Below are 13,552 nucleotides of genomic sequence, written 5' to 3'. Positions count from 1 at the left end.
AGCTGCCTCTAGCTACGGCATCCATGAATTTACTGAAACCTTTCTAAAGCCTTTTGGTATTTCCAGCTTGACTATATCAAGTGTTTAATTACACGGGGAAAGGAGACTGAAGCCAGGAAAACTCAAGCAGACAGATTTTTCATAGCCTTCTGAACTCTGGTTCTGAGCACCATGGATGGATACTACCATGTGCAATGTGGCTTCCACCATCACTTTTCATGTGGAGTCTCCCATGGTGTGCTGTGCTGGATAATATTATTATTATACCACCCCATTCTTTCAAAAGGCTCTGCTGTTAGGATGGGAGGCAGGGCAAACTACAACCCTTGCTCACTCATAACAAGAAAAGAGCAGCAGAAAACCTGACAGCTTAGAAACACCACCCATTTGTGATCAGTCATGAATTATATGTGCATTATAATACGAAACAATGAAAGAATTCAACTATGAACAGTGAACAACAAAAGAGCAGGATAAAAGCCATAGAGGTGAAAAACACAACAGACTGTTTTTGATGTGCCACAAATTATAATTTCGTTTCAGATGCAGTACTGAAAAACAGTTTGCTGCTCCATTATGCTCTTTAACAGGACTGTGGTTACTTTTGATTGCTACCTTTGCTGTGATACTCACTGCTTATTATGGGTTAATGCCTTCTAATTTCTAGAAAGAAAAACTGATTGTGTGAGCTCTCTTTGAAGAAATTTCAGAGGAATTTCTACTCTAAAGAGGTTATACCAGAAGGCACATTATACCATACGGATCCTTGACACTTTTATGATCCTACATGTGAGCGATGTCTTACTGCAAAGGAGTGTGGACAAGTTGTACCTCATAAATTGTTTATTTATAATAACCAAAGTTCAATGTGAAGAGAAAAAAGTTTGTATGACTTCAGTCATAATTCAACTTGGGTTCAAACCAAGGAACAGAACCCTGAGGGAAGAGTTCCAGGAAATAAGGATTTTTCTTTTCTGTCTATTCCTAGCTGCATCTGCTCATTTGCTCCTGCTTCCAAGGCTGCAATGTGGAGCATGCCCAAGAAATGCCCTCATGAGCTGAGGATGATAAGACATACTTTTAGAATAAGCCTGGCTTAAAGAAAAGTGAAGCAACAAGACTGGGCCCTCTTTCCTAAATCAACAAGCGTTCATTAGAATCTTATTTTCTTAAGATTCTTAAGAAAGTGAGCCACACTCATTTTCTTTGGGAAGCACTTTATATTGCCTTGCCTGGTAATAAAAAGAAGAGTTGTGATAGGCATCTATCTGCAGTTATCTAGGAATAATCTTTCCCAGGGGCAGGAGACATGTGAGAATAACTCCTTATCAGTTCTGTGATTATTGCGATGTTGAACTTGACTTATTCTCTGTGATAAGAATGAGGACTGCATGACATAGTACTTCTATGTGTGAAGCTTTACTACCTATATTTTCTACTTAGTTTACCATGCACTGGATTAGAACATATGTACAATTTTCTGGGTATGGGGGAGTTTATTGGGAGTTTGGCCACCAAGATGAGGCACCAATTAGGCCTTTACCTCACATTAGGGATGAAACATGTATAGGCAAAAATTCTATTACCCAAATAATTTAACTTGAAAAAATTATTTATCTAAGTAGGCGTTAAAATTTTTATTCATGGTCTGTACATTTAGATAAATGCTTTTCTTGGACAGTAATGATGTCTATTCCTTGAATATATTATACAATAAAAGGAAACCTCATAATTTTTCATTCAAATCAGGACAGTGTCTGTAGGGTAAAAAGTGAGCTATTAATAATTACGCCAGGACAACACGGACCAGGACTGTTTCAGGAAAACTCCCATATGTAGTCACTCTTGTCTCAGGGAGAACTAGGCCATTTAAAAAAGTTTCCCATCATATCAGAAATATATGGTGGAAGCAAGGGTGCAATCATACATAGAGAAGGAATGGCAGGATGAGATGAGGGGGTGAAGATAGTAAAGGCCTTTAGAAATACTTCTTTTCCAAGGTTAGAAATGATATACATAGTCCAGCATTAGGAATGTTAGAATACAAACACAAATTTCAAGCAGTTCCTCTTGTGAGTGCAAAAAAATTCAAGTCTTTCCTTCATAAGATTCATGGGAAAAGGACAGAGAAGTGAGAAGTCAAAAATTGTAGGGCTTGTCCCACTATACAAAGGTGGATATTTTCCTTTGCTTTCAATTTTTAAAATTGCAAGCAATGGGGATAGGAAGAAGTCAAATCAACAGAGACTAACACAAACAGAATAGTGACAAAAATCTCTGGTAGAGATGGGAGTGGGAAGATCTTTTTCTCTTTTCTGGGAATTGGTAGTAATGACATAGGGTCAATGTTTAAATAATTGACATGAAGATCCAGAAAGACCATTAGTCAAAACTATTTGAGGGGATTTTTGGGGGGGTTATGGTTCTACTTTTATATACGTAAGCTTAAGCTTATGTGAAATTAAGTTAGTGGGAAAATATTTTCTTTTTTGCAGAGTTCTCCTATATAGACTAATGAGATTTTGATAATTCAAAGATATCTAATACATTCTCCTGATTAAACATCAATTTTACACATGAAAGTTGAGAAACTATCAGTATCGTTTAATTACTTTTATTGCAGAATTCCACACATTCAAATACCGATATTATTTCTGCGTTGTGTAATGTAGCCTTGTTCAGGAGTTGTTTTCCTATGTGTTGTTTGTGTCCTCAACTTCCCTGCAAGCTTCTAATGAGCAGAGATTATTTCTCATGACTTTCCTCTTGGAGAGGGCCTAGCAGAGTCCTAGACACACAGTGAGAGTTTCATATATTCTTGTTGATTGATGTGGAGCCTCTGTTGCCACCTCTGGGCACGGTGCCTAATGCTCTGAAATCAGAGGCATTACCAGCCCGCTGGGTGCGAGAGCCTGCCTTTCTCTGTCTTTCTGCAGTCCTACCTCATCTAGAGAAGATCTTACGAAGACAGGCTGTTTGGAGCTTGCCTCTCATAAGCATGTACCTGTCATGTTCTGTTTCACGTGGCTCTAGTGTCTCATGGTTGTCTTCATTTGTTTACAATCACAGCACTTTTCCCCCAGGACTACACCTTTATTAAGATGTCCTGTGCCTGCACATTAAATGTCAGCATAATCTAATTATGAGGCAAATGAGGCACAGCAGCATTTACATCATTTGATAAATTTCTATCATTTGCAGGGGACTGGTGACTTGAAACCAAATATTTCCTGACAACTTTGACAGAACAAACATTCTGTAGCTCTGTACAACCCAGGCTTGTAGGGGGGGGTGTCTTTTTATCTGATGACTGCAACCCAGTTTTGAATGTGAATGCAAAAATCTGTTTAGCTTTGGACATGGCTGTAAGGGAGGATACCATGAGATCACGATGGGCTGGGGAAAATGTCAAAGGACTTAGTTTAAATAGCTTTGGTTAGGATTCCCTCCCACGTTTTCCCTGGTCTCACTGATTTTTTTTTTCCTCCCAGGAAAAAGTTTAGAGACACAAGAATAAATAGAGCCAAACCTAAATGTCACGCATGTGATTCAAAGGAATAAGAATAGGAGTGTTTCACAATAAAAAATTTTGAATATGGATCTTTTGTTTGGGTGCATACATTTTTGATCATTGCCTAAAACAACTGAAGAGGATGAGGAATAGACTGAGTTTTTCACCCATTAGTTAAAAAAAATTTATTTTTTTAGTATTACTCTAAAAATTTAAATGAGAGAATGAAACTTGTCCTGTACAGAGGGCAAAAAGCTATCTTGTTTTTTAAAGACACCCGCCTGACAGCAAGTAGAGTGAACTGATCAGCTAGACAGAATAGAGAAAATGGCATCCTGCTCTTTTGGTGTCCTTAATCTTCAGGGGTAGAGCTTTTCTTACCTTGACATGATTTCTGTCTTTCATTCACACTCCATTTAGCGTTATGAAATAACACGATAGAAAAGAGACGGATAGGAAGGAAATAAGCTTGCCCTTTTTTTGGCTTCCTGGGAGTTTTGACCCTGAAAACATTACTGAGACCTTAGAAACATTAGAGAGAAACAAGAAGGGGGTGCCACTTGGGTGGCAGCAGCAGTGGCACAGTCGAGGGCACTGAGGTGGGTGCGGGGGGGGTGACATGGGGAGTCGTCAGGATTCTTGCTGTTCTGCAGCTGCAGAAGCAAAGGGGGATAAAGAGCTCCCAGAGGAGGACTGAAAAAGAAAGTTATGGGGGTTAAGGTGGATTGGTTCGCTTGGCTTGTTACAGGTGAGGAGAGGAAAGGCAATGAACAGAAATGGTATTGCAGGGGCTGGATAAAGAAGGCAGAATTCTCTGAGAGTTGAGAAAGGGTCATGTACAATTCCTGCTCAGAAACTGAGGGCACAACTGTATCAGAGAAGAACCACAAAGAGAAGATTGGGAATAAACACCAACATTGCCTTTGTCTCGAATAACAAAGCTTTGCATCAGCCAGGAAGCTGCAAAAAGATGGAAGCAAATGACTAATGAAAAGACAAAAAACCAGGAGGAACCATCTCTTAATGCTCCCTAAATATAACCATAAAATCCAACAAGCCAAGCATGATATTTTAATCCTGCAACGTGTTTCCACCTTCCACGTTAGAACCACACTGTGTCTCTGCTTGTTTACACTCATTCTTCTTATTTCTCCAGTTAAATGTGTGAGAGCAGACATATTACTCATCTTTGGTATCTTCCCACAGTGCTGGGAATAAAGTGAGTATTCAATAAATACTTGGTTATTGAAGCAGAAAAGGTACTAAGAGCTGTGCTGAAATCTCTTCAATTTTTTTCAGTTTAATGAGCATTAATACCCTGAATTCATATACTATATTATATAGCTAAAAATGCCTCCTTTGTTCTTACTCTACTAAAGCAAAGACATGATACAATCCTCTAAAGATATTTCAGTCATTCATCTAGAAGGAGAAGAATAAAATATGGTAGCTCTGCTGTAGCCAATTCTTAAAAAAAAAAAAAAAAAAAAAAACTATGTATGTGTGGGTTGTTTCATTTTGATGAAAATGATTTCTCGATGGCCTGCTGTCCTAACTATTCTATCAACCAAAATTACTTCTACAAAGAGTTGTAGAGGATGGGGGAAAGGTATTATGTCTGCTTTTCCCTTTACCAGCTGGGTGCATAATTCTCAGCCCCTGAGCTCATCAAAAGAGTAAGCGGATTTGAGATCCTCTGAGATCACACGCAATTTAAAACTTGCTATTCATGCTTCCGATGATAAAGTTGGAAAAAAGACATCGGCGGAACGCTGAAGCAAAGGAAATCAGCACATCATAAATGGGAGCGCCAGAGACAAAATCCTTCTTACTAGGCTGGGTTACCTGATCATTTACTCAGGTTCTTACTATACTGTGTATTATATACTGATGCCACTTAGATTCCTGTCCTCTAACATGTGGTGGAGATGACCTGTAAGATGGCAGAAAGAAGCATGATGAATGTACACGCAATATTAAAAGACTTCTTTTCTTTTCTTTTTTTTCTTTTTTTAAATAGAGATAGGGTCTCCCTCTGTTACTCAGGCTGGAGTGCAATGGCATGATCATAGCTCATTGCAGCCTCAATCTCTCCTGGGCTCAAACAATCCTCCCACTTCAGCCTCCTGAGTAGCTGAGACTATAGGTGCATGCCATCACTCCTGGCTAATTAAAAAAAATTATTTTATTTTTATTTATTTTATCTTATTTATTTTTTTTAGAGATGGGATCTTGCTATGTTGCTCAGGCTGGTCTTGAACTCTTGGCCACAAGAAATCCTCCTGCCTTGGCCTCCCAGAGTATTGGGATTATAGGCATGAGCCACTGTGCCTGGCTAAAAGCCTTGTTTTCTAATGTTTATAAAGTTCCATGAAATAATTTTAAAAGACCTTCAGATAGGGTGACAAGTGCATACACAGTATTTTAAGATGAAACATTCAAAGGTGCCTGATTGCATGAAATGAGAAGCAGAAGACTCCGGCAGGAATGATTGGCACCTGGCTCTGCACTGCTTTCAAAACCAACCGATTTCATGACTGCGAGTTGGAAAGACTTGGCTGACATTTCACTCAAAGCTCTAACTTCAACAGCTGCATTCAGGGCTCTAAGAAAAATCTAAACTTTAGACTCAAGATCAGATTAAACAGATACAAATTTTAAACACTTCTTTTCCTTATTTGGTGATTGAAACAAAACTAACCACCCATCCCCACCCCCCAAAAATATATTCCTGATTTTCCTCAGGTTCTTAGGGGGAAAAAAGTAGGAGATAAAATTTAAAACTGAAACATATAATAAGCTTACTTTTAGAATCAACAGGCTTTTAAAGATAATTTTAGACCAGCTGGCTCTACTTTTGAGATACTTTTGAAACTCAGAATATAAAATCATTCCAGATCATTCAGCCTCAATATCTCTCCTGTCAGGGACGCAGCTATTATTAAAGTACCCCTGTTGTATGTGGCTTTCACTTACGCCTACTTTCATAAATGGCTCTAGATTTCTCGTAGAGCTCATATGGGTCAGGCTTCCGTGGGTCAAAGGCCTCTGTTGAGTCAGGAAAGGAACTCCTGTGAAGTGTGGGTGGGAAGGGCAGGTTCTGCGGTATGGCCGGAGCAGATAAACTTGTTTGAGGACTGCCTTGATTCTCCCATCGGTCTGTTATCTAAAAAGTGAAAGAGAACAGAGAAAATGACTGACAGTGAATCCTTCCCTGCTATTTCTCTTGTCACCTTTAAGTTAGACATTCTTGCCTTGTGGACATGTCTTCCAGGAAACATTTAAAACTTTGGTGTAATTGCCTTGAAAGAAAAGATTCTATTTCTACACAATAAAGCATCATAGACTGTTATAAATACAAATGGTGCCTGACTTTTGAATGTACACTTATGTAACCTCATCATCTATTAGCAGGTAAATTTTAGCAAATCACTTAATTTCTCTGTTTTTTTTTTTCCTCCATCAAATAAAGATAACACGTGTAACTGCTTAGAAATGTATAATATTCCTTTTCTAAGATGGTCCCAGTACATTACATCACTATTGTAATACTAAAGCAGAAGATAAAGTATCTACACGTATCCATTTGCTACCTATGCATATCCCAGCAGCATCCTACACTTCAATCACTTCCCTTTCAGTTTATAAGTAATTATACAACCATCTAGGATTCAGGAATTGTTCATAGTCTTCTAGGAAGCCTCATTTACTGCTGATCTGGTGATTTCTCCCCCAAAATGCTACTATCACCATTTATCAAGGATCTATAGAGTACTTCCTAGTTTATCATGCTCTTTCACATACATAATATTCTTTGGTCCCCACCATAGCACTGTGAGATAGATAAAGTAGAGATTAACATCATCCTTTGTAAGGAGGAAGCCAGGGTCACTTAGATCACCTATTGGCACCATCAACTTCACCTTCATCCGACAATTAACTGATTCCTTATTCAAACTCAACTTCTGCTTTTCTGCTTTGAATAAACCTGTAGTGCATGTAAAAAATTAGATCAGTTTACCCTCTTGCTTAATATTCTGTGCTGGGTCAGCATGGTCCTCAGGATAAAGGCCAAACTCCCCAGTGGGTGTGGTCGGCTTCTCTTGACCCAGTTCCGCTCACCTTTCTCATATTGTTAGTGGTCTCTCCTCTTGTTCCCTAGGATCCACCAGGTTCTATTCTGCCTCTGAACCTTTGCATACTTTCTTGATTCCTCCTTCTACATGCAAAGTTTACCCATTTCCCACTCTCATTTCCCTCCTCACTTTACCTGGCTACTAGATTCAGATGCAATATCTCCTTTCCTAGAAGCTGTTGCTGCCCACCTGGCTCCTCCTGGGTGTTCTGACAGCATCTCTACTTCCTCTCACACCACTCATCACATCCACCTATGCTTATAAGTCTGCCCTTCTGGGTCTCAAATAGGTCATGTTGGGGACAGGGGCTGTGTCTTTATCCTTGCTGTATTACCAATACATAGTGCTCTGAAAATGTTCATTTAGTAGATGAATGAAGTCATGAATTAAATATGGCCACTTGAAAAACCAGTTTTGATACACAATACTTTGAACTTGGCAGGATCATATCTTTCTGTCCCCTACTGCACTGGCCTGCTTTTGTTTTCACACTGGCTATATATTTTGACCAGGGCTCTGATTCTAGCTCTGACCTGTCAATCATCAATATTTTAAAGCTGGAAGGGATGTGAGGTACCATGTGCTCCAGTGTTTTTCAAAGCGCACATGCACTGGGTCACACCAGAGAGCCCTCTGGCCCACCCCGCCCACCTGGGGGCGGGGATTTGAGCTGAGCCAGCAAACTAGGAAAGAAATGGGTCACTGATCCTTCTTCCAATAAGATTGACTTCATTTTAATTTTTTTCTATAGGAGCTACTGCCCAAGATTCCATGTGAACAAAGTTTCTATAGCTAACAAGTATGGGAAAACCCCCAGCCTAGTTCAATTCCTTCCTAGTCAACATAATCTCCAGAAGCACAGAGAGGGTAAGTGGCAGCAGCAGCTGTCAGCCTCAGTGGCAGATCCTGGGTCAGAAACAACCTTTAACTCTAACAGGAGTGACTGTTTACATCATAACACGTTGCATTGCGGGAAATAACTAGCGAAGGTGATTAGAGTTTTAGTAAATTTTCTGCTCAGTGTACCTTGTGCTCCCATTTAGTAAAAATCTTTAAATATGCAATTCATAATTCATTTGATAGTGAAATTCATATAGAAAGTCATCCTGGGTTTCTTTGGTCATCCATTCTGGGTGACTTTGCTATGATGTGGAAGACCACATTTGTGGCTAAAGGAATATCCTTTAAAATTTTTCACTTTAATTGACTTGAGGTACCTTGTGGATTAATTTTGGCTATGACTTTCTCTCTTCTGTTCCCAAACATAAGATATTAAATTCAAAAAAATAAATAAATTAGAAATATGGTTAGAGGAACTGTAGTATCCTGCTTGTCATCATGCGGCTCTACCAAACGTTTATTTCTTGCTCCCGTATTGCACTGAGTGCGATCTGATGGCCACAAGTGTCTTGGTCTTGCCGATATCTGTATTGTTCATGTACAGTCATTGGAGCAAACATGCTTCAGGTAAAATATTGGTATTTCTAAAAAAACAGTCTTAAACTACAGAACAAATAATGCTTTGGGCACTGTTTGGGAAAGTTTCTATGGCAGATTGACAAATTCTACAATTTCTGTAGCACAGAGATTGGGGAATTAGTCAAGAGTCCAGTTCATGCTTTGTAAAGCATTCACAACTTCTTGCTGTGACATTCATCAACCCTTGAGTCACTATGTCAGGGTTTCTTAAAAGACTGTAGAGCAGAAAATCACTGTGCCCATGGAAAAGTAGATTTACCATTCCACCCCTACCCCTTCTTGCCGTGCTCCCTCCAAACCTGGTGGCTCCGACTCTGAAGACCATGGAGCAAACCACCTGCCCTGGGGTCAGAGGTCACCGCCTTCTCTGGGGCTGGTGTGCTGACCTGACTGTACCTTCTGAATGGTGGATGCTGTTGACCCCTCCCTACTTCCTTACACACCTTGGTCTCTGGACTTTTGTTTTCTACCTGGGACACTCTGTGTTCCCCTCTACCTTCGTGAACCTCCTGGATTCCTGATCTTGTCCCCATGCCCAGGTCCATGGGGCTCACTTGCTCTACCTAGCATCTTCCTGGCCTTGATCTGTCTAGAGTTTGTGTTACCTACCAGGTATCTATCTCTCAACAAGGCTTCTTATTGGGCATCGCCTGTCTGATCTCAGTGGCATCCATACCTAGGCTGATATTTATAAACATTTCAGTAGACTAAGGAAAAATGGAAATAAAATTTTCTGTATTTGAGAGAAGTCTATATCTCTGCCAGCCTTGGTGAATGAATGGATGTCTGTCTGTATGAAACAGCAGTCACTGAAATAGCAGACTGGATATATAGTTGATACGTAGGTATCAAACAGTAAAACAGAAAAATCCATTCATGGTTGTGGCTAATTATTTTTAATCCCAGCTTTTGATTCTATGGTGCATATAGAGAGTAGAGGGGTTGTGAATAAGGCAGGTTACTGTTTTCCTCCATGAAATACTATGTCTGAAACTTGTTTTCTTCCTACAGAAATTGTGGTAATTTCAACCCACTCCCTCACTGTTTTGAGCAGGGCTGGGAAATAAAGGTATTTGGCTTGATTCTGTACTTGAAGAATGAACTTGATCCCTTCCAGATGAAGAGAATGAGAACTCACTATACTTAGTGTATTACTTGTTAAACAGGAAGTGACCATGTTGACATGGATTAGCTTAGGATGTGGATCAGTAGGATAGAAGAGTGTCAAGGAGTGACATAGGATGAGGAGGAGGCTAGAACTCAGCCAGGATAGTATTTTCTTACTCTGACTAATGATGTCATCAATCCTCCTCAGAGGAGAGAGTGTATAGATCCATACATTGTGGGCATATCATTATATGTTTGTTTTGAGTTCAGTCAACCATGTTCATTACATAGAGTTGATCCAAATGACTATTAAGATTATTTATTTATTAAGGGTTCATGCATGGGGGTCTGCTTCCTATGGTGACAGTAGCTTATATTTTTGAGCTCAACATGTAGAGGCACAGTTTTAAGCACCTTGCATTGATTAACTCATAGAATCTTCACAATAACCATATGCGAAGGGTATTACTATTATCTCCATTTGACAGATATAAAGCTTGGGGCACTGAGAGCTTAAGCAGCTAGTTGAAAGTCATATAGCTAGTAATGAGAAGCAGCAAAACTTGAACCCAGGCAGTATGCCTTCAGAGCCTGTCCCTTAAACAATTATACCATACTTCCTCGCATTATAGTCCTCAGTCTAACGAGTTTCTGGTAGCTACATGCAGGACATTAAATCTACAGTCCTCTATCTTTGCTCAGCCTGGGACCTGGAAGTCCAAGCCTTAGCTTTTGTAGAGATACACAGGTTCAGGATTAATTTTTTACTGAGTTCTATAAAACCTTTTTTGGCATTATTGACTATGAATGTAATTATTATAATGACAGCAAATGCTGTAATTACACCAAATGACATAATTTGTGTAAATGTGGTACATATAAGGAAATCACTAGATTGCATAATTGTAGCACCATGATGAGTTTGCAAGTTTCCTTGTTAAATTAGATAACGATGTGTGTAACCACAGAGCACAGATTTAAGTTTGGTGGTGAAAGGAAGGAACTATTTTGACACTGGTCAAAGTAAACCAAATTTCACTTTAATTATTTAAAAATACCTCTTTTCACAATCACACGTATCAGTAAGTGATTTGCTAAGCCCAAATAGGACTGGTTTTCCCATCTGATGGTCTCTGTGGATTAGATAAGCCACGTTCTAAATGGGGTCATGCTCAGTTAGAGTGTTCTGTTTTTCTGTAACACCCCTTCAGTCATTAGTTTTAGACATTCCAGTTGGGGTAGTGTACAGTAACACACCATAAAATGGGATCCCAGAAAACCAGTCCCAGCTCTTGGGACTTAGGCCATTAGTAGTTTCAACTTAATGGCAAGTAAACACCATCTCTAACTGCTAAGTCAACTTGGCTAACCTAGTTTTACAGAGAGATTATTAAAACCCGCCATCCTCCTACATCAACATAAAAATTTTAGCATGTTTCATAAGGGAACTAGGCCCAGAGAGGTTCGATGATGGCAGAGATCTCCATCATCTGAAGAAGATTCAGAAGCACCGTTTTGAGTGATTGTCAGGTTTGGCAGAATATATATACAATACACAGAGCTTCAACATATATCTGTGTGTGCATACATGCACATATATAATTTATATGCATATATATGGAGCCAACACACACATATACACACACAACACACACACATATAGCTCTGTAGACATTAAAATGTAAATTTAAATATAAATATATACAGAGTTAAATATCTTGTGGACAAGATTTAATTTGCAGGTCAAGATTTCTGGGCCTATAGTTTGCATTCTTTCTAAAAATCCCACGTGATAAAGACTATATAGTATTTCTGACAGGGGAAAATCAAAAGGTTTCTAAAGTATTTTCATTACACCAGATTGAATAGTTAATGTTCATTTTGTAAGCATATTTTTAAAAAAGGTCAGAATGGTCTTTATGGGAAAGTAAAATGAGTTATTCTTGCACTTGTAGGACAAATACATGCCAAAGGGACACAGAGGATTTGTTCTTTTGACATCACAGAATATCAGAAGAGAAAGAGATTTTGAGGTCACCCAATTCAACTCTTATTTAATGGGATTGCAACGGTAACTAGAAATAAAGAAGCATAATAATTCCAACTTACAGGCTTTGGAGTTTTCCATGGAGAAAAGAAACCTGTAACAAAAAAAAAAACAAAATAATATTTGAACTTTGAAAATATACCCCATTACCACCTATGGGCAGCATGATATTAAGGTACTTGTAATTGACTTTAAATTAGTTAACAGCAAACAATAACAACAAAAAAAAACCAAAATTCTTCCTGGCTGTATTGTTTTTTTCAAGGAGTTCAAATAATTTCACTGGAATTATATTAAGGATTCTAAAAACATTTCCTTATTTGGCACCTGAGGATTCTGAGGCACAGAGAAGGTGAGTGAACGTACATCAAATAGCCACTTTACAAGACCCAAGACAGAGTCATCCTTAGGGATTTCCATTGAGTAGCCTTAGCAGGAGACAGGAAGAGAGGATATAGACAGCAATCCAGATTTTTAAAGGTAAATATCTTTGCTTAGTATAAGAAATGACTCTGCTTTATTTGCCTGCTTTATGTGGTTAAAAATCAACCAACAAACCTTTATTATTCCTAAATTAAACAATAATGTGCATCCCTACATTATGAATCAGACTCTACTATACATTTTTATGTGACTGTTTCCCCACTGAGATCTTCTATGGAGCAGACTTCCGTTTCATTATCCTTGTATCCCAGTGCTAGCACAATGCTTTGTACGAGGAAGCAGCTCAAAATTTTTGTTAATTGAATGAATCATGTACCATCAAATCCTTTTTGTCCAACGTATTGAGCTCTTTCTACTATCACAAGTGCTCTAATGATTAGACTAACCCTGTTGTGATCCAAATGACTATTAAGATAATTAAAAGTAAAGAATAGGTTAATTCTTTTTCTTTTCTTGTTGTTATTTTATCGTATGGAATTAGTTTTTTGAAAGGCAATAAAAACAAGCTTAAAGTAGTGGACAGAGAGTAGACTGATATATATTTGTCCCAACAATACAAAACTTAATCTAGTATATAAAACAAAATTGTTGTCTTTTCATTATCTTCCCTCTTTCAAAAACTTTCAGTTAAATTACTATTAGATGGTGTCTGATAAAATGCCCAATAGAAATGAATATTGAAAACACGCCACATACTGCATTCATCATCTTTAAAATTGAGACTTGCCCAAAATGGGAATGGCTGATAGCTATTCCTGTTTCCATTTATAGGAAACGTCTATAGAAATCTGGACATACAATCACCTACACATTTTAAGCAATCCAACT

At 38.5% G+C, this 13,552-nt stretch overlaps 1 protein-coding gene across 2 annotated transcripts in view; it reads right to left on the bottom strand.

The window, feature by feature from the left end:
* Positions 1 to 13,552, bottom strand: part of MAGI2 (membrane associated guanylate kinase, WW and PDZ domain containing 2) — a 1,290,578-nt gene that overhangs the window by 152,925 nt on the left and 1,124,101 nt on the right. For both annotated transcript variants that reach the window (XM_069462132.1, XM_069462133.1), the window contains exons 11-12: positions 12,343 to 12,374; positions 6,488 to 6,677 (exon numbers count right to left, since the gene is read on the bottom strand). In XM_069462132.1, the coding sequence (XP_069318233.1) occupies positions 6,488 to 6,677; positions 12,343 to 12,374 (222 nt within the window). The remainder of the gene's footprint in view (positions 1 to 6,487; positions 6,678 to 12,342; positions 12,375 to 13,552) is intronic.

Source organism: Eulemur rufifrons, chromosome 29, assembly GCF_041146395.1.
Source record: "Eulemur rufifrons isolate Redbay chromosome 29, OSU_ERuf_1, whole genome shotgun sequence".
Taxonomy (NCBI): Eukaryota; Metazoa; Chordata; class Mammalia; order Primates; family Lemuridae; genus Eulemur; species Eulemur rufifrons.
This window is presented reverse-complemented; position numbering and strand designations above follow the sequence as displayed.